This window comes from Larus michahellis, chromosome 12, assembly GCF_964199755.1.
Source record: "Larus michahellis chromosome 12, bLarMic1.1, whole genome shotgun sequence".
Lineage (NCBI taxonomy): Eukaryota > Metazoa > Chordata > Aves > Charadriiformes > Laridae > Larus > Larus michahellis.
Window position 1 is genome coordinate 12,035,824 of NC_133907.1, and position 20,893 is coordinate 12,056,716.

General features: G+C 51.7%; 2 protein-coding genes across 5 annotated transcripts in view; one reads left to right on the forward strand and one right to left on the reverse strand.

Annotated features, from left to right (window-relative positions):
• Positions 1–10,588, forward strand: part of ZHX3 (zinc fingers and homeoboxes 3) — a 47,417-nt gene extending 36,829 nt beyond the window's left edge. Inside the window, exons 3-4 of the mRNA XM_074605820.1 lie at positions 4,445–7,380; positions 8,835–10,588. Coding sequence (XP_074461921.1) covers positions 4,605–7,380; positions 8,835–8,845 — 2,787 coding nt within the window. The 5' untranslated portion in view covers positions 4,445–4,604 and the 3' untranslated portion in view covers positions 8,846–10,588. The remainder of the gene's footprint in view (positions 1–4,444; positions 7,381–8,834) is intronic.
• A 4,606-nt stretch (positions 10,589–15,194) lies between these two features.
• PLCG1 (phospholipase C gamma 1) overlaps positions 15,195–20,893 on the reverse strand; it is a 51,458-nt gene continuing 45,759 nt past the window's right edge. For 2 of the 4 annotated variants that reach the window (XM_074605819.1, XM_074605818.1), the window contains exons 26-32: positions 20,551–20,775; positions 19,559–19,707; positions 17,595–17,709; positions 17,279–17,440; positions 16,881–16,969; positions 16,164–16,348; positions 15,195–15,859 (exon numbers count right to left, since the gene is read on the reverse strand). In XM_074605819.1, coding sequence (XP_074461920.1) covers positions 15,817–15,859; positions 16,164–16,348; positions 16,881–16,969; positions 17,279–17,440; positions 17,595–17,709; positions 19,559–19,707; positions 20,551–20,775 — 968 coding nt within the window. In that variant the 3' untranslated portion in view covers positions 15,195–15,816. Of the gene's footprint in view, positions 15,860–16,163; positions 16,352–16,880; positions 16,970–17,278; positions 17,441–17,594; positions 17,710–19,558; positions 19,708–20,550; positions 20,776–20,893 lie in introns of all 4 variants that reach the window. The other 2 variants (XM_074605817.1, XM_074605816.1) reach the window with 1 other exon arrangement.

Here is a 20,893-nt window from a genome sequence, read left to right on the forward strand (position 1 = left end):
TCACAAAAATTAATCTTCTAACTGGGGACCTTGGCACTGCGCGGAATGAATGTTTTGCATTAACAACCTAACTCATTAATTCACTGAAACATTTAAAACCAAACCAGTTATATCCAGCCAAGCTGGAAAAAGCTGAAAGTTCATACTCAGCAGTGCAGATTTCGAAACCTCCCTTTGTTAATCTCTGCAGAAGTAAATTTTCTGAATTTGCTAAGCTCACTTTGACCGGTCTGGGCATTGTTTTATTCAGCAGAGGCAAAGCCGCTCTGCAGAGGGTTAGCGGTGTCTACCTGGACCCGTCGGTGGGGACGGGAAGGCTCCTGCGCTGGGAAGGAAGGAGGACTGGCATGGGGAGCATTGCAGGAGGGGAATCCTCATGGAGCACTGTAGGTTTGGGGCTGTCTCTAGCAGAAATGCAGCGTTGTTTTCATAGATGGGGATCCTGGATTTCACAGTTTCCATCTTCCTCCTGTATTTTTATTTTCTGAATTGCTGGGGGTAGTTGAAATCACAGCTAGTGCGTCTCATGGTACTCTATCTTCTTGTTTGTAAGCTGGAGGTGGGTCACTGGCACGCAGCCTTCGTGGGCCTCCTACATGGAGGAGAGACGGGCAGACCCGGGCAGTGCAGGAGCTGCAGTTTTACTCGCTGCTGGCTCCGAGTACGGAGCTTGCCACTTCTGAGCCACAACCCTTGAGAAACGGATGGGTGGCCACCAACCTGGCTGTCCCTGTAGCCGTGACCTGGTGACAACAGCGTAAAACTGCCTCTGCCAGTGGAGATGATGTTTCCCATGGTGACTTTTTTTAAACTGCTTTAAGTTGGGAGCTGTGCAGATAAACATTGCAGATGTGCATGAAGGATGGGGAACCGCAACCCAGCCCAAGCTGTTCACCTGGATTCACGCCTGCCTGATGCAAAGGCCGTGCTGCTTGTCCTTGTCACAGGAGTGGGGTGCGCACCGTTGTGTCACTGTTGTGTGAGCGAACATGCATCAGCCCCAGGGTCAGGTCCTGGTGCTTTAGATAAGAGAGAAACGTAACCCAAGCCACATGCCGGGCTGGGATCCAACCTGGCCAAAGGAGCCCTTGGGCTGCCTTTCCTTCCAGCATGGGTTTCTCTGGAGGCATCACTGAGACCAAATCAGTTTGACTCTGCTTTAAGTCAGTTTTCCCTCAAATTCCCAACAGCAGTGGCAGGTTTAGGTGCACAGGTCATTTGACCTGCTTACTCTGCTACCTCACTGTTAAATTAGCAGGTATAAATTAAATAGTAACGGTGAATTTAAGTACAATCCCTTTGTCTTGCTGGCTACCAGGTAGTTATTCCATTCAGTTAATGTCTCTTTGCACCAGTTCATCATAAAATAATACATGGGAAATAAAGTTCTTCACACATGGCTGTGCAAATTGGTCTGAGATATTCGCAGTGGTGTTATACTGAGCGCTGTTGTAAGGTGGTTTTTTAATGGATTAGTTTTTCTGCCCTTAATTTACCCTATCCATTAAAACGGCCTTGCTTATTTTAATGACGGAGAAACTGGTGAATTATCCATTCTGTTATTAAAGTGGTGTATTAAAGTATTAGTGCATTCCAGAAGGTGAGCGGTGAATAAAACATGCTCCGAACATGTGGTTATGCAACTGTTCCATGGAAATGAAACGGACAAACAGTACACTTGATTAATTTTTTTTTTCCTAGTAAATTGGCACTGTGATTCACTTCCAGCTAAATTTGCAATCTGTGTTCTCAGGTGGCATTAATATTGGAGCCCCAGCAGGAGAGCTGTGGCGGCTGGGGCTGCTTTGATTGCATTTTTAACGAAAGTTGTTGGAAAGAGCACAGAGCTTGATGCAAATGTGCTGGTAAATGAAATGCAGAGCTTTTAGGTTCTCTGTAGGTGGGTCAGGCCGTACACATTTACCCAAAAAAATAATGACGGCGTGCTCGGGAGAGGCACTCTGTGAACGTGGCACAATGGGGGTCTTTGTGTCTCTCCGTTGCCCTGTATCAAATTTACTCTGTTGACAGATAAAAATCATCTTTTTGATATCTGGCGACTCCATAAACAGTAGGTAAGATCTGTCTGGGACTCGAGCTGCCTCAGTAATGGAGACTCTGGAACTGGATCTCTATCAGGAGTTTGCTGGAAACGAAAAAGCTTGCAGAGGGCCCAGCAGTTTCTCCCTGACCTGTGGCAGAGCTGCAGAATAAAATTAAGAATTCACTTTTACCGTTGCTTTCCTGACACGAAACTCCTTTCAGCCTTTAAAGCTATATTTTATAGCCTTCAGGCTGGTCTTATTGTTTTTTTCCTAATTGACTCGACTTGGAAAGGTCATCGCACCCTGCTAGATTGTGTAATATTTAACTTAGCATCAAAAATGAGGATCTTGGAATTGGTGTCAAATGGATGCCGTTCCCTGCTGAATAGCAAAGCCCATTCATAGTCATCCAAGTATTCAACTTGCTAATGCTAATGAATAACTTTCTGGCCCTCTGCAGAGGGAAAGACTAACCACAAAAAGGTGGGATGAGAGTGGCATAAAGCAGGTATTGAGAGCATGCGATTCGCACCATCTCAATCCAGATCACAGCTTTAATATCTTTTTTTATTTATAGGTGTTTTTAAAAGTTATAATTTCTAGCTTTTCACGAAGCCTTAGCATAGCAAACAGTCTTTTCTGATGCCAAGTTCAGTGATGACTAACACTATTTACAGGACTGTTTTGTAATCTCAGATCGGCCCACATTAACGGGAAGTTACGTTTTCCCATCAGTCTTTTAAACGGTGCCTGAGAGTTGCTGAGGCCAGAGGCGGCCATCGAGGCGCTCCTGTTTGGAAAAAATGATGTCAGCTTTCAGAACGATTTTTTAAAAAATTTCTAATGAAGTTAGGGAGGTCAAATTGTACTTCCTCCGTTTGATTTTTTTTTTTTGCAATAGGACCTTTCATTCCTCTGTTGTAAAAGCTACTGACAAAAATAAGCAGAGGAGGTATTGCATAAGCACCACGAAGTCATTTGCCCGATCTGCATTTCTCGGTGCATGAGATCAGCTCAGAATATCTGATATGAGAAAGCTACTGGTACACAGCTGCTGTAACTGATAGGAGTCACCTCTGTGAGTCATCTGGTAGGATGGTAAGTTAAGTTGGTCTTATTTTTTTTTTTTTTTAAGTTCAAGTTTTTATGACTGTTTTTATAAAGCTCCGTTGCTGTTACTGTAAATCCCAGGAAAATCTGGCACAGAGTCTTTGTAATATGAATCGGTGCGTCCATATGCTTCCAAGTGACCTTGCAATCTGGAAAAATACCATTTTATTCCTGTGTTTAAAAGAAAAAACGCAAAGTTGCTGTATACAATGTTGACAGAGGGGTTAAGGCAGAGATGCTCTCTCAGATGTGCTACCTTCCCTGTCATCAGGTCCCGTCACCAGGCAAGTGACTTCTGGTGCCAGCTACTCCTCAGGTCGTGATCTCAGGCACCGAGTGTCACTGTCGAGGTGGGGAAGCTACATCAGGCCAGGAGTAAGGTTGTGGCTAATGCCCCAGCCAGCCCTGGCCTTCCACAGGGTGGAGCAGTTTGGGAACTGCTTTAGCTTCAGAGGAAAAAAAAAAAAGGGAGAGAGAAATTACACCTTCTTAGGAAATAACCTCCAGTGCATTGGGAGGGGAAGGCTGGAGGGGAAGGAACACGTGTGTGATGCTGCTCTTGAGTTTTGGGGCCTTACCTTCTCTTGCAGCTCCAGCAGAAAACTCAACAGATGCTGTTAAATCAGTAACAAACTGTGCATGGGGTGGGGAGGGAATCTCACAAATGCTTTGTAGGCTTGCTGAGCGAGGAGGGCTAAAATACGTGGCCCTGGCTGCAGCCTCCTCACTCCCTGCAGCAGAGCTCCAGGCATCTCTGCAGGCAGAGGGCCTTGGCATGGTGCTTTGAGCTGGCAAGAAACTTCCCAACAGGATGGTTGGAAAATGCCGATTTTGAAGAAATCGAAACGTTCTGTGGGGAACGTGTTGATTTTTCATCAGGTTTTTCTGATGGAAAGCAGGCGGGTTTCCCAGGGTGACCCTGCCTGCTATCGCCTCCTGCGTTCCGCTGAGCCGGGAGCCCGGGCATGCAGGGAGCCCAGGCACTGCTCTCCCCGCCGAAACACCGGTGATGGGTCTCGGGAGGGCAGGGTGAGGGGTAATTTTGGTGGTTTTCCTCCTCAAATGAGAATTTGATGTGGGCTGTAAAAGAGGCGTGTTTGTGTGTTTGTTTTTAAACAGGTAATTCACAGGTTGTATTTGTGAAAATACAGTAAATCCAAGGTCAAGTTAAATTTTTTCAGCAAAAGAGGCTGACAATGATATATTGAGTGAAACAGTTAAATACCAGGACAGTTGTGCTTTGTTTAATGCCAAGGGAACTAACCCCTCCTCCCTCTCCTTGTCCTCAGGTTCAGTGGCAAATATGAACATTTGTCAACATTTGACAACAACTTCTTGGGACATCATGAATTTGCTGGAATCTAGACCACAGAGCACTTGCAATAGCGCTTTTTAAATTTTCATTTCATTTAAGTGAAAGAAAAATAATCATCTGGATCAATTGCAGTGATGGCTAGCAAAAGAAAATCCACAACTCCCTGCATGATACCAGTAAAAACACTGGTGCTTCAGGAGACTGAACTGGATGCTGTAGAAGATGATCGTGAAGGAACACAACAAGATGCTCCTGCGGAAGGGCCAGCAGCTAGTGATGCTGCCGCCAGTAACAGTAATAATGGAGCTTTGTCTAATGGGCACCGCGGTATCACTGATAGTGACACTTATATCTGCAAGTCTTGTGACTTTGGATCTCAAGACGTTCAGCACTTCTTTGGGCACTTGGACTCTGAGCACTTAGACTTTAGCAAAGACCCCGCGTTTGCGTGTGTTGCGTGCGGCTTTCTGGCAAATAGCCATGAAGGGCTCTCACACCACAATGCAGAATCACATGCCGGCGAAACGAGCTTCATCTGGAGGGTGGCTAAGCAGGACAATCGTACAACTGTGGAGCAAAGTCTCTGTGAAGCTGCCAGCAGCCATGACCTTCCAGGAGAGGTCCCTGAAGAAGGGGTGGATGGCCAGTCTGAAATTATCATTACCAAAACCCCCATCATGAAGATAATGAAAGGTAAACCAGAGGCCAAAAAAATCCACACGCTGAAAGAGAATGTGTCAAGTCAGCTGGGCAGTGAGTCAGAGGTGAAAGATGGAGAGCATTCATTCCCAAATGGATCTGTGCCAGTCAGCCAGCCTACTGCAAGTTCGACAAAATCATCTCATATAGTGAATGGCTCCATCATAGGAAACGTGCCTGTTCTGCAGGCGGGTGTTGCACAACTTGTGTCACTGCAGCAGCAACCCCCATTGCATCAGCAGCTACCTACGTCCAAGTCCCTTCCCAAGGTGATGATCCCCCTGAGCAGCATTCCAACGTACAACGCCGCCATGGACTCCAACAGCTTCCTCAAAAACTCTTTCCACAAGTTCCCCTACCCCACCAAAGCCGAGCTCTGCTACTTGACCGTGGTGACGAAGTACCCAGAAGAGCAGCTGAAGATCTGGTTCACTGCCCAGAGGTTGAAGCAGGGCATCAGCTGGTCACCGGAGGAGATTGAAGATGCCAGGAAGAAGATGTTCAACACCGTTATTCAGTCTGTGCCACAACCCACCATTACGGTTTTGAACACGCCGCTGGTTGCAAATCCCGGGAGCGTCCCCCATCTTATTCAGGCGACTTTACCCGGACACGTGGTGGGGCAGCCGGAGGGGACGGGGGGGCTGCTGGTCACGCAGCCCATCATGGCAAATGGGTTGAAGGGCACCAGTTCTTCCTTCACTTTGGCAGTGACTTCTGTCCCCAAGCCACAGCCGGCGGCGCAGCACAGCACGGTGAGCTCCAGCACCGCATCGGGGGTGAAGGTGGTCAACAGTGGACAGTCGCTGCTCACCGCCTGCCCGGCCATCTCCTCGCAGACCTTCCTGGATCCCAACGTCTACAAAAACAAGAAGTCCCATGAGCAGCTCTCAGCCTTGAAAGGCAGCTTCTGCAGAAACCAGTTCCCTGGCCAGGCTGAAGTCGAGCGGCTGACAAAAATCACGGGCCTTTCCACCAAGGAGATTCGAAAATGGTTCAGCGATAGGAGGTACCACTACAGGAACGTGAGAGGCGGCCGGGCCGTCTTCCCTGGAGACAGCGCTCTGGATTCCCTGCCCGAAATATCCTTTGACGTCTCACCCAGAGGAGCCGAGCTGAGCCCAGCGGCGGCCGTGGCCGCACCGGCGCCTCACCACCCACCGCGGCGGCAGTCATGGCACCAGGCGCCTGACTTCACGCCCACCAAGTACAAAGAGCGGGCGCCGGAGCAGCTCAAGGCCCTGGAAAGCAGTTTTGCCCAAAATCCTCTTCCTGCGGAGGAAGAGGTGAACCGCCTGAGGGGGGAAACAAAGATGACGCGGAGGGAGATTGATAGCTGGTTCTCAGAGAGGAGGAAGAAGAAGGTGGCAGAGGAAAATAAGAAAGTGGAGGAGGCGGCTCGGCAGGAGGAGGAGGAGGTGGAAAATGGTGCTGGGGAAGGGGAAGACTCCTCAGATGAGCTGAGGGCCGCAGGCGAAAATGGTTCGGTCGACGCCTCTGGCAACAACCCGAACTCAGTGGAGCGGAAAGTCAGTCCCATCAAAATCAACCTGAAAAACCTCCGAGTGACTGAGTCTAATGGCAAAACCGAGTTACCTGGGGCCGGTGCAACTGAGAAAGGGGATGGCAGCTCCAGCCGGCCACCCACCCCTCCGAAAACCAAACTGAACTTTAAAAAAACGGCCCAGCAGCGGCATCTGCTGAAGCAAATGTTCGTGCAGACCCAGCGGCCCACGAACCAGGAGTACGACGCCATCGTTTCCCAGACGGGCCTGCCACGGGCCGAGGTCATTCGCTGGTTTGGGGACAGCCGGTATGGCTTCAAGAACGGGCAGCTGAAGTGGTATGAGAACTACAGGCGGGGGGTTTTCCCCCCGGGGCTGGTGGAGGTCAGTCCTGCTGGCCGGGAGGTGCTGGAGGACTACTACGAGAAGCACAAGGGGCTGCGGGAGGAGGACCTGCCCGGCCTCTGCGAGCGCTCCCACCTCAGCGCCCAGCAGCTCAAGGTGTGGTTTGCGGTGAAGGCAGAGGAGGAGAGCAGGGCTGCCGTCCCCGAGGAGGCTTGCGCTGGCCAAGCGGCAGCCAGCCGGAAAGGGCCGTGCGAGGCCGGCTCGGAGGTGTCGGAAAGCAACGAGTCCTGGGAGCCGGGCGGCCAGGAAGGCAGCGCCGGGACCCCCGACGCCCCCGGCCCCCCGCCCGCCGCACGGCTCGGTAAGGCCCCTGGGGCAGCACGGGGCTCCAAGCATTTCCCACTTGGAAATCTGAGGCTTCAGGGAAGGGTTTAGTGTCCGGTCGTGCTGTTTGGGGTTTAACTGAGGAAGAGGGAGGTCAGGGAAGGAGGATAAAGAGGGTCCGGCGAGATGCCCTGCGGGACGCTCCCTGCCTCTGCCTGCCTTGGTCACTGGATGCCAGCTCTGCTCTGAAGCCAAATCCTGGCTTTATTTAAGCCTAAGTAAATCCAGCAGGAGTGTCTGGTCCCTTTACCTGCCCCACGGGAAGGTGTCCCTTGGGTTTATCTATGAAGGGGATTGGTATCTGGGAAGGAAGGGGCCTGGCTGCTGTGTCCTGTGCCATGGCTCCTTCCGTGCCTCCCCGTGGCCTCGGGCACAGACGTAACCCCTGCTGCCTGCGTGGGCGAGAGCCTCCTCCCGTCCCTCTCCCACTGCCAGCTCTCCAGATGTGAGCATCCTTCTTTGGCACGGGGCAAGGCTTGGGTGTTGAAGATGGAGGCTGCAAGGAGGGAGAGGACATGGAGGGGCTGGTGTTTACAGCTGCTGGCCCTATCCCTCCTCCAGGACTCCAGGAAAGGCGTGTGTGTGCGCGCACGTGCGTGCGGAGGAGAGGAGAGGTGGTTTCCAAGCCCTCCATGGGCTCTTCAGAAGTGCAGCTGGGGGCCGTTTCCTCCCTGGCGGGGTTCCCACCAGATGGGGATGGCCAAGCGCTCGCCCTGTCCTGCCGCAGGCTGCCACAGCCCCTCGCCTGCTCCGCGCACGCAGCCCCTTGCTGGCATGCTGGGCAGCTGGGATCTTCTCCAGACCCACGGCCTTGCTTTGGAGCTTCCCATGCACCTCTGCCATGGCTGCAGGCCTAAAAACAAAAATATATATATATAAAAAAATCAATTGAAATTCATTGCTTCCTTCCCCTGTCTAATGCAGAGGAGATGGAGCATGGGTTTGAATGGGGCTGTGCCGTGCCCTTGGCTGGGGAGAGGCTGCGGCCACAAGAGTGGGATGGAAAGGTGTTGCAGCGGGAGTGGTTTGGAGAAGGGTGGTGGGCCAGCTTTTGTGCTGGGCGATGGCAGTGCCCCTGCTAGCACCCTCCAAGTGTGACTTTATGCCACCCAGAGCAAGGCAGTCCCGTCACCCCTCGTGGCACATAGGCAGGAGGTGCTCAGCAAGGGTGCACGGCTTCAAATCCCTGTGGGCTGCATCCCTCCTTAGCCCTGCCACTGGCCAGAGCCCAGCTCCGCTCCCATGAGGATTTTGGATTTCCTGGCCCTTCTCAATAGGGCTGGCCTTTCTCCGCAGCTGACTCCATTAAGGCTCCTGATTTTGCCCATCCTGAGGCCCTCTTGTAGCCTTTCTTCCCCATCCCACATCCCAGCTAGGCTGCAGGCCCCTGCAGTGAGCCGGAGCATCTCTGACACTTCATTTCTTTTTCAGAAACAGACTGAACTCAAACCATCAGCCCCGGAGGATTCGCTTTTACCCTTGAGAAGAAATTTTTGGTCTTGAAGAAACCCATGGGCCGGCCTGATCCAAACCTCAGGAGCAGGACGTGGTGATAAAGCACTGCCATAAATGAGACCTTTGAGCACAGCACACGAGAGAGCACGCGTGCAAAAACTGGGCACTTAGTGCCGAGCTCTCGGTGGCCCGGCAGAGGAGATGGCTGAGAGCTGGTGGAGGCAAGGGCTCAGCTCGCACCCAGGAAATAGGATGCTCTTGTTTGCTTTTCGGTGGACAGACTTTCAGATTCCATATTCATATACCAATGCCTACAGCTGCCTATACAAGCATAACTGAATCTCAGACATTGTGTAAACAAGGTCATTGCTTAGATATGGACTATCATGGCACAGTACTTCTTTCTTTTTTCTTTTTTTTTTTTTTTTTTTTATTTTTTTGTCTGTCCGTTAAGGTGTTTGTTCTCTAAAGGTTGGCATGGCTGCATATATCCTCTCTGCCCTTTCTGGTCCTTAAGCCCTGGAAATGAAGGGCTTTGCAGGCACACAAGCGTGTTATGTGTGTGTTAGGAAAGGAAAGGTATCTGAGAAGAAAACTGCCAGTCTTGCATTAAAGTCCAGTGGGTGTTGAGTGAGATTTTCATCCCTACAGATGAGGTTAGTTTTAGCATTGCATACTCTCCCATAAGTAGCAGGTTCCCAGACCCAGACAACCCAGGAGATGGAGTTTGGTGCCATTTGTCCCTTGCTGGCTAGAATATTTTCCTTGCGCTCCTGGAGACTGACTGTAGCAGGCTATTAAATCTCCAAGTCTCCCTTTAATCACTGAGAAGTAGCACATAATAATTTTTCCATCCTGACCTGGAATCCTTTTCTTTGTTCAGAGAGAACAAGCTGTTCTTCAGAGAACAAATGCAGAGAATATGCAGCGTTGGTGTGAGTGGTTCAAGTCATTGTTGTCTCCAAGGGATCCGTGAGGCAGCAGCTCTTCTGCAATCAGGAAGTTTCCCTCTTGCAGCCCTACATGACAGATCCTCCTGCAGCAGCACTCCTAACTTGAAGTGTTTGCTCCAGTCTTTTTTTTTTTGTCGTATTTTTTTTTTTCCCCAGTCCATCTGCAATAGTTCTGGCGAAACAGCAAAATAAATTTCCCAGTTAACCATCCTGCTTCCCAGTACCTGTGCATTTTTAATGTGCCCTTCTTGTCTTGGGTGGTTGCTGTGTGATGCAACTACTTGAAGATTGTTTTAATATTCTTTTCTAATAGAAAACAAGGTCTAGAAGGGAAACTCTTGAGCTGAATAATCCAGCCAAATGCTGTGTCAGACCATTCTGTCACAAACTAATCGAATCCCAGCTCAAAATTGGTTCCATGTCTTGCCTTCACTTTTGCGCTTGGAAGACTATCCCAGAACTTCACTGCCTTTGAATGGTTAGAAACTTTATTTAAATTTCTAGTTTGAATTAATTCGTGGCCAGTTCATTCCTGGTTTGTTTTGGAGCCAACATTGTCCTTTAACTTAAATAGTTTTTGGTGTTTATCCGCTGATGTATTTATGGAGAGTAGTCATAGCTCCTTATTTTTGCCAAGCTAGCTCAGCCAGGCTGTTTCAGTAGAAGGTTTTTATTTAGTGAGAGCTTTTTAATGTGGGAGACTTTATTGTTGGTGGTAAATGATATTTATTAGAAGGGTGGGTAGCAAGCCCCAAAGGATCGGATCCAGAGATTTACAAAAAAAATCTGGTTTAAAAACAAAAAACCTCTTTCAGAACCTCTTCCAAAGATGGTGTCTGATTTCTACCTTTAATTGCCCTTGTTTTTCCAATTCTTTCTTCCTCCCTTCTTTAAGAGGCTGCCTTGCTCAACTACTAGGAGGGATTTTCTCTGCTCAGCACTTTGCAAGAGAGGGGGGGCTTCCTCTTGCCTGGTGGTACGTGCCGTCGGGGTAGGTGCCAGCGCCTGAGCTCGTGTACCTCCCCTGGCACACGGTGTAACCCCCCGTGGCTGAGTGCAAGCACCTGCTTCAGAAGATGACCTGCACCCTAAAGAGAGCCGGGGCGACGCGCTCATATGCAGACACCCGCTCCCTTGGCAGTCAGATGAACCTTCCCCAAAATGCTGCGAGCACGGGTGTGTCGACCCGTAGCACCCTGCTGACACAGGCTCCCTGAATTTCTTTCTCTTTAGAAGCGCTATTGCTGGTCATGGCGTGGTTGGAGGCATAATCGGCAGCCATCCCACCTCAGCCTTGCGTCTGCTCAGCCAGGCAGCATCCCTGCGGCTCTCCACCAGGAAAACAGGGGCGGCCACACTACAAAGACAGCCAGAGCCCCAGGGGTTCACCCTCGCGGGTGCCATCCTGCGCACCCCAAAATGTCACAGGTGATGGGGGAAGCTGGGTGGCCCTAGAGCCAGAGGTAGCAGATGTGGGAGTTGTGCGGCCCGAGAGTGTGAGTGTATGTACGGTGTTACCTTCAGAGAACAAATACAGGTAGATCATTTACTCTCTAGTGTCTATGTACATGCAGGTTTATTTAAGTACACATATATACAGTTCAGATATGCCATTGATTCTTTATTGCATTAAGATGTACATTAAAAATGTACACTTTTACTAACTACTTGCTATATAAATATGTTGGAAGTGTAGTTTGCCCGTTCAAGGTGATTTTCTGTGGGATTTTTGGTGTACACTTTAAGGCCTATGGCTAATTGGAAGAGTGATCCCCGCTCCATCTACAGAAATGCTTAAGGACTATAGTATGAACTGGTCCCTTCAAACCATTTTTCCATGCACTAGCTGAAATATTTTGCACTTGGATTGTATTCGGCCAGTTTTCCAGAAAAATTGAAAAGAGAAGTCTTGTGAGCTAGAGGGAGAATTTCCCGGTGTACACAGAAAAAACAGCCTTGAGGGTTGGAAGCTGCTGAGGTTTTTGAGCTTTGTCTCCATGCATTCATACAAGCACAGCAGGAGTTTTCTTTCTTTTGGGTCAGAGGAATTTTAAAAAGTGGTTCCATGCAGACTCCCCTCGGACGCGGTGACCGGGCTGGCAAAGCCCTTTGCGTGGGGAGGGTAAGATTGAGAGACAAAAACTTCAAAAAGTAATCGAGTTCCCTTTCTAACTCAACTCCCACATTCCTTGTTATCTGCCTTTTTTTAGTTGACTTGAAATCTCCATGGAAGTATAAGCTGAAGGATTTTTGAGGGTTTAGCTCTGTGGTCCTTTGTTTCCCCATTGCGTTGTTTTTTGAAGCTGAGGAGAAGCAGGTGCCACCTCCAAGTAGACTCAGGTTCTGGTGCAGGACGTTAAAATATGTTTGCATCTGGAACTGAAAGGAATAATTGAGAGGTGGCTTGAGAGTCCCAGCAGCAGTTCCTCTGGTGTTAAGAGGAAGCATCACCGCAGTTCTACACAGCGTGTGCGAATGTTTATCATCATCTAATCAAAGATGACTGTCTTGACTTGAAAGGAGGGGTGGAAGTTAGAAGTCGCGTAGCCAGCATCAGGAAGGAAGGGAAATAAATTCTTCACCTCCGTCTGCTGTGTGTGAGCTTGGGCTTGACAGGCACAGTAGTAACCGTCGGTTTTAATCCCCGTGAATCTTGTTACTTATGTCTCTGAGGCTGCTTAGATTAAGGGCGCAATCCAATTGCTTAATAACCCGAAACCCTGATTTGTGCCGTACCTGGCTCGCTCATGTGAAGGGCTGCTGGTTCTCCTCATGCAAGGAACAGTTTCTTTATTCATTATCAGCAGGCCCTGCCGTGAGATTCCTAGACATGGCTCTGTGTTTCATTTGGGTAGCTTATTTTTCAGCTCCTTAATTAGCATCCTGGAATTTTTTATTTTTTTTTTTAGCAGAACACTAAACAAACCATGATTTACAGGCTCCTATTTCCACTTGCCTGAGAGCTGAGCGCCGCTGCACGTCAGGCCTGCAGCCACGGCGAGAGGAATGGGGGCAGGTGCTTGCTTCGATGTACGGCCCGCAGAGCTCCAACCACAGGTATATTTAGTGCAGCTGCGTGTCCCCTCCCTGCCAGGGGCTTGCGTTGGTCACCAGGAGAAGCCACCAGCAAAAGCGGTAGCTGCTGGCAGCTGTGATGAGAAACCCCATGGTCAGCCCACAGCTGAACGCAGAACCTTCACCTGCCTGGGCGACGATCACACAGAAGCTGGAGCTGCAAGATATCTGGTCGGTTAATCTTTGCTAGGCATCCCCTGTCCGTTCAGGAGGAAGAGGAGGATGTAGAAGGCTGGGTTTCCATTTAGAGTTTTGAGTATATATATTTTATTTTTTTTTTTATGAGAAGCAACAATTTTTGATCACAGGTAGAAGTGTTGTTTTCTGTCTTCCCTGCAACCCCCTCTCTTAGCAATCTCATCAGAAGGGGATGTTTGGAAGCTGAGTTGCTGGGAATCAGAAGAGAAAGATGATTTTCAGCACTTTGGCACAAATCGGAAAGTTAACATGATGCTGCACCTTCCCGTCAAGCTGTTAGTAAAATGCTTGTAAACTTCTCTCTCCTGTTGCCCGGATAATTTTGGCTTTGCTCTTTTCAAATCAAATCGGTGGCCTGACGTGATTGAGCTCACTGCAGTAGCCTTTTTTGTAATTTCTCAGTTGATCACAAAACCAGCAGGGTAAGATTAGGCAACACTACAAATGGAGGGCAGGGGGGGTGAGACACTTGCAAGCTGTACCTTTGTTGTTTTTTTTTTGCAAGTTTAGTTTCTGCTGTATCTTTTACTGGCAGTGGTCTCTGCCGGGAATGCTGGATTGGCATGGCAAAACTTTAAAGCAGAGCAAGGGAGCTCTGTTACCTAAGCAGTGATTTATTTTATTATTATTTTATTTTATTTTCTTGTTATTGCCTGTTCCAGTAAAGAGTGCTCTGTTGGCTGACGTTGGCCATATTTTGATGGCACAATTAAAGCCACGTTTTTTTTTCCCCTGTCCTGATGGAGGGTGGTATCAGGAGGACTCTTGCTTACTGGTGCTAGCGAAGGTTGGGCTAGGAATCCATGGCATAGAAAACTTCTTGCTAAAAATTGCACTTTCTCTCTGCCCCATCTGGCGCGTGGTGGTGTTATGGGTACGTGGCTGTGATTCCCCTTGCACATACTAACATTGCACTAAAAGAGAGACTTTGGGAACAGCGTGTTGATCACTTTGTTTCTCAGCAGACCACAAAGTCAGCCTAATGGGGTCTCTTTTTTTTTTTTTTTTTTTTAATTATTGTTATTTAGAAATCATGCTGGTGCTGAATGACCTGGAATTTTTTTTGCTTGGATTTATCCAAAGGAAAATGTAATTGTAGCTGCAACGGGACCTTTCATAAGGGTGGCCGTGCAGCTAAGGAGCAGAGCAAGGGCTCTGCTGTGTAAACCGTCTTTGTACTGGGGAGGTGTGGGGGGTTCCAGTGGGGTTATTATTGTGTTTGTTTGGTTTTTTTTTAAGACCACGATTTTAGATGGTCACCTTGGCAATCGTGTGAGACAGGAACTAGTTTTTACTTTTGGTAAAGGTTTTAAGGGGGGGGGGAAATAAAGTGAAGCTGCCTGTGATTGTGGGCTGTGGCTATTACTAGGGCTAGGGTAGCTTGTACCTGCTATGGACTTTACCTGCTCTTAATTCTGAGGGCAAGAACTCCCTGTAGCAACAATGCCACTTCTGAGAAGTGAACGGCAAGTTTCCCTTCCTTTTGTATATGTGGATGTGAGGGTGGGAGAGGGGAAGAGCTTGCTTGTACAGTTTGTTGAAATGAAACCAGACATTTTTGGTTGTTCCTAAATAAAGAGCATAAAAAAAAAAAAAAAGACAAATGTGAGTTGGCTGGTGATTGCACTCGGGTTTGGGGAAGCCCGTGGGGTGCCCAGGGGATGCCCTGTGCTGGGTGATGGCGAGAGCTGGCTGCGCAGGGAGATGTTTGCTTGTCCGGGAGTGGGGAACGCTCAGTCACAACCCTCCTATTTGTTTTTAAAATCACGACAGCTTAACGACGGGGTAAGGCCATGAGTGAGTGACCTGGTACGGTGCTGGAGCCCAGACACCTCCATCCTCAGAGCCCTCCTGCAGCCTGGAGTCATGGCTCGTCCCCAGTCCGGTCCAAAAAAGCATGGTCAGCTCTAGCATATACCCTTGTTTTACTCTTTTGAGTGAACAGCATTAAACCTGGGGCTGCTCCTGGTTATTTTTCCCTCCCAGTAGCTGCAAACTCCCTAGAAGAAGGCGGGACGAGCGCAGCCTCCCCCCAGGCAGGGCTGCACCCCGGCTCCTCGGCACATCTGCGGGGGGGCAAACTGCCAGACACCCAAGCCACCACGCATGTAATACTGACACTTTTATTGTCGTTTAAAGCTAGAGCGGCCTTGTAAACGTAGAGTTTCACTACGGGACCCATAGGCAGTGGCTATACAGGTAGGTAGATGCGATGCCGCCAGGACAGAGATAGGTGCCGCCATGGTCACTTAAGTCCCCCCCGCCCGGCCTGCTGGGAACGGGCACAGCAAAGGATGGCTGCAAAGGGGCTCCGTCAGCGGCGCAGGAGCGGGATCTCCGGGAATACAGGCAGAGCAGCGACGGCAGAGGGCTGGTTGGGGTTTGGTTGTGGTTTGGTTTTTTTTTTGGGTCTCTTTCCTTGCGGTTATAGACATTTTCGTCTCTCACCTTGGCGGCTGGCAGGCTGCACGCACCCGTGCGCTCCGTTAAGGGCTTGGTGGTGAAGGTTGGTGGGTGTTTGGGGTTGGTTAGGGGTGGGTTGGTTGGGTTGGTTTTTTTTTCCAATTTTTTTTTTTTTTTTTTTTTTAGTTCTCCACTGGAACACACTTCAGCAGAGAAACTGGAAAAGCTGCCTGAAAGTAGGCCATAGCAGTGCCGTTTCCATAGAAACCAGTTCACAGCGTGCCGTGAGATTCACAAGCACTGGAGGTGCCTTCGCCCGCCGAGATGGGCTACAGCCGGTTGTCCCCGTTGACCCGGGTCCTCCGCAGTACCCTGCAGGGGGGACACAGGGATGATCAAGGGCAATGCTCCGGTGTCAAAAGCCACCCCCCCACCCCCCCCTCAGGAGGAAAGTGGGGGGCTCAGCATGTCCCCCCCCAGGCTGGGGGAAAGGGGGGTGGCAGCTCCTTGTCCCACCCTACTCCCACAGACCCCAAAGCAGCGATTTCCCCAAGGACGACTAGCACAACTTTCAGGCTGAAATTTAGGGTTTCCACGCAGCAAGGGAGGCTAAATGCTGGGGGGGGGAAAAAGGGGGGTCCTCATGCTGGGAAGAGCTCAGCGAGCACCGCCATACCTTCGCTCCCGGCTCTCAAAGTGGTCAGCGAGCTGCTCCTGCGACACTCGGAAATCCTCAAAGGGCTGTTGGTACCGCGACTCAAAGGATCCCTCCCTGCCTCTGCTCGCCAGCAGCTGATTGGAAGCATCCCCGGCTCGTTCCCGTAGGGCTGAGGCACTGAAGAGGTTTATTTCGCCGTTCTCCTGCTTGGATTAGAAAAAAAATACATATATAGTGAAGGGCTTAAGATTTCAAAGTGTATTGTCTCGTAGCAAAGGCAGTCCTGCCACGCAGGGCTCGTGGGGTCTGGGGGTTTGCAAAGTGCAGCTGCTCTGTCTTCAACAAATATCGCTGTTTCCCTCCAACATCATTTTAAACGAAGAAATAAAAGAAACATCTGTCTCCGAAAGAGCTCTGCCCTCCGCTTATGCCAACGCAGATGGCCCCGGGCCAGCCAGGCTCCATGATGCTGAGCTGTAACTTCCCCGGAGCGCAGATGGGCACTGGGACGGAGCAAATCTGCCTCCTCCAGCTCTTGCTGAAGGAATATCCAGGCAAGTCCAGTGCAGCCCGGGCAGGACCCTGCCTGAAACGCTCCGGCTCGCTGCAGGAGGTGGCCCAGTGCTTGCCAACCCGCCAGCCCCCCATGCAGCACTGGAATCTCAGCTGTCCTGCACGCACTCGGGCCAGGCAATGCTGAACTTCGCAGACCGTGCAGGACACTCATGGCCTTACCTTGCTAGGGAAAATGTCTATCTTCACCAGCAAGGAAGCCAGCTCCAGGTTCTCGCTGTAGTTGTTCTTCAGAGGTACAGCTCGGAAACCTACAGCAGAGACAGCCCCGGCATCACTCATGGCACAGGCAGGGACGTGTCCATCCCCTGGCACAGAACTCAAGGGGGTCTTCTCCACCCCTTCCAGCTCTCCTCAAGTGGCACTTGGCCCCAAGGGATGTAAGCACATGGCTTTTTGCATCCTTTCCCTGGTTGGGCATGGGGACAGGAGGGACTGAGCCAGACGGGGGACTGACAGCGTCCTCCCGTGAAACTCAGCATCTCCCCGGCTCTCAGTGCAATTAGCAACGTGGTGAGGACCACCATGACACCCTCCCCCTGCTTTCCCCAGCGCTTTACCTGTCTTCAAGCCTTTCACCAGGAAGGTGGCCTGAGCCAGGAAGTTCTCGTCGCTGAACATGTCCTCCTCGTACACCACGAAGCGGAGGAAGGCAAAGTCGGGGTTGCTGACCTGGAAGTGGAACTGCTTCGGGGTCCAGAGAGGGTTCAAGCCATTGTCCGCTAATCAGAAAACACTGGTGTCAATGGGCAGCCCCCACCCAGCCCCGTGTCCCCCCCGCTGCCCACCCAAGCTCGGGGGGCTTTGCTGCAGTGCCCAGGGCTCACGACACGGTCAGGAGTGGTGGTGCGTCCCCTCTCCCTTCCCTTCGCTCACCCACGATCTCCGTTTTCTGCTTGGCGTTGTCGTACTCGGCCCCAGACACCTCCACCTCCACGAAAGGACAAACGATTCCCCTTCCGTTTTTGGGAAGATGCCGGGCCCCCAGGACCTGTGCAGGGAGCAGGAGAGACTTGGTATGAGATGGGAGCAAAGGAAAAAAACCTTGTTTGCCTACTAAGACATTTTCTTTCCAAATAAATCACCCTGTCTCTGCTAATTGGAGAGAGAAGAGACACTGACAGCCAGCCCAGCCCAACCTGCCTCTTGGAGAAAAACAGCTCCCACCCCTGGAAGCTGCTTTGGTGTTACTGATCACTGGCGTGATGTGTAAACCCTAAAAAAAAGGCAGCTGAAGTGGCCCAGGTTCCTGTCTGCTGCCTGCACAGCCAGGCTGGGACCAGGGCATCCCTCCTCCAGCCGAGCCGCCTGCCCCTGCCTGCAGAGCTACGCCGGCCACCCCCTTCTTCGACAGACCGTCTCGGCCCTCCTGCCTTGCCTCGAGGACGAAAAGGAGCTGCTCTCTGCTGCTGCTCTGCCTCCTGTTCCTAGCACAGTCTGTGCTCAACTCAAATGACAACCTGCTTCCTTGCAGGAGAAAGAAATCCCAGTTCCCTCTTGCCAGCGGCCATATGTCGCTCCAGCGTGCTGTCGGCACGCTGCTGTTGCAGGGGAAGGACGCGCTGCCAACGCTGGATCATGTGCTTTGAGTCATGCTGGGCTCGAGACAGCTTCTCCATCCATGAAGGCTGGCTTTGGTGGGGACATCGGGCAGTTTTGCCAGAGGACAAAAGGCTGAGCCCATCTCTTAAAGGAGACGGTGACAGGCTGCGGCACGGTGACTCTTGAAACCTGGTGGTTGCAGCTGCATCCCGGGATGCAGGAAGAGTTTGGAAAATAGATGGTGCAAGGAAATGGTGCCAGGGATTTTTAGGGTGTCAGTGGCTAGGGGGTCAGTGATGCTGATGGGACATGATGGGGTGTCCTCCTTGAGAAGGGCTGTGGCTTTCTTAGGTGGGATCACTCCGAAACAGAAGTGGCCTCAGAGGAGCTGCAGTTTGTGCCTGTTGCCAGAAACCTGCGAGCACCTGAAGGCAGGATCTCCACTGCCTCCTTCTCCCCAGGGTCTGCAAAGGAGCCTGCCGCCCCACAGCTCGGCTCCAAGACCAGTAGGGATGCCTGTACGGGCTCGTGGGACAGCCGCTGCTCCGAACATGAGAGCCGTCTGGTTTGGCACAGCCACAGCCCTCCCATCCCTCCAGGAGCTTTGCCTGGCGAGCTGTCCCATACTCCTGTAGAGCCTCTGCTGTGCAGCTCCGTGAGCTCACACAGGGACGGTCCAGCCCCAGTCCCGCCATCCGGGAAAAAAAAAGAGTCAATGGGCATCCTCAGTCCATCCTCCGGTACCCTCCACCAGCAGCCCCCCGCCTCTTATCATCACCAGCTGTGCAACACAGAAATGGGCGGAAAAGTCCGCTCTGTCTTCCCAAGATGGGCCATGAGCAAGGGGACATGGAAACATGGAGCCCAGAGCAACTGAGTGACAAGGAGGGGACAAGGCACAGCCCTTGTGTTACCCCGTTGGGAGCCATCCTGCGCGCCATCCTGTGCTCGGACAATCCCAGCCAAGCTTTGGGGACAGGGATGCCACCTCCGTGGCTCGTGGATGCCACCTGCTGGCACTGGGCCCTGGGCAGGAGGGGTCCAGGAGGAGCACCCCAGGGATGCTCCTGCTACTCCAGGCACCCGGGGAGGTCGGTGGTCCTTCCCTCAGCAGCACCCATGGGTCTCCCCCTTCCGTGAGGGCTCTCCAAGCCTGCGTGTGGGACAGGGGCCGAGGGGTTTGGTGAGGAGCAGCTGCAGAGGTCAGGAACCCAGAAAAACCATTAAATCACCCCAAGGTTGATACAACCACCTGGATCCGACCCCATCTTCCTCCCACGCTGGGAGGAGGTACTGACCTCAATGGAGATGGAGAGCGGCTCGACGCCCCGCAGCGTGCTCTTGTCGAAGGGGTCGAAGATGTCATCCCGCATGTTGGTGGGCTGCAAGACGTAGCCACACTGGCCGTTGGACATGAACAAGGCCTGGTTCATCTGCATGGGCTTGTCTGGAGAGCACAGGCAGGAGATGGAGGGAGGAGACCCTGTGCCCTTTCCACAAGCCAGACCATCACTGGTGCCTTGTGGGAAGCCCTTTGCAAGGGGACCTGGCCCATCCCTTGGCAATGCCTCATGTCCCATGGTCTCACTGCAGCCTGTGCACGTGCTGGGGCCACGGGGTGACTTTCTCATGCAGGATCTGCCCAACTACCCAGTGTTCCATGGGTCACCCCCTTCTTTTCCTCCCTCTCCTTTCAGCTTTCCTTGTGCTGGCTCTAGCATTCGCCAAACCACCCTGCGAGATGCTTGAATTCACAAAAGGAACGAAAAAGCCAGCAGGAAAAACAAAAGAGGCAGGTAGTTTTCTGGTGGGTTGGTGAGCTGAACAGGTCACAGCAGGGTTTGGCAAGGGCCGGGGAAAGGGGAAGGCTGGCCTGCACGGCAGGAGCAGGAGCGGAAGCCGGGGAAAGGTGAGCAGAGCAGCAAGCCTGACTCAGACCCTGCAACCTGCTGGTGTCCCCAGGCTGGGGCTGCACCGTCCCTTTTGGTACCTCCCCCCTGCCAGTCACCAGGAACCTCCGGAGAACTCCCTGCTTTGTCTCCATTTCGTCTTGTCCTCATGGCACCGCAGCCTCCTCCCTCAGCCCAGCTCAATCCAACCCCTGGGAGCGCATTTCCCCTGCTGCAACCACGCATCTGGACTTGAACACCAGGTCTTGCTCCCTGCTGAGCTCCTCCTAGACCCAAGGACCCTTCTAGACCCCCCATTTGCCAGGACCAGGCTAGCAGGGGTGCAGGCAGGTGGCTGGCGCTCCAGGAGCATGTCCACCTTCCCTGCCTCCTGCCCTCACCTGGGGTCTGGAAGTTGAGCGCTACCAGCTGGCTGCCGCAGATCCACATGGGCAGGGGGTCGTAGTTGGAGGAGTCGAGACGCTGGCCCTTGGGGTAGATGCGGGAGAGCTGCAGGCGGTTGTACTGCAGGAACTTCTTGCCTTTGATCTTGTTGACGTACTTTTCCGCCTTGGTCTCCGGGAAGGAGGACATATCTCGGTAACAGGCCCTCTCTGTGCCGATCTCTGGGAGGAGACAGCACAGCATAAGCCAGGAGCATGTTCTCTTTCCAGACGCTTCAACCACCCTGGGCCCCTTCCTAACACCATCCTCTCCTCCATCAGGTTGTGGCAGACCCTGCTC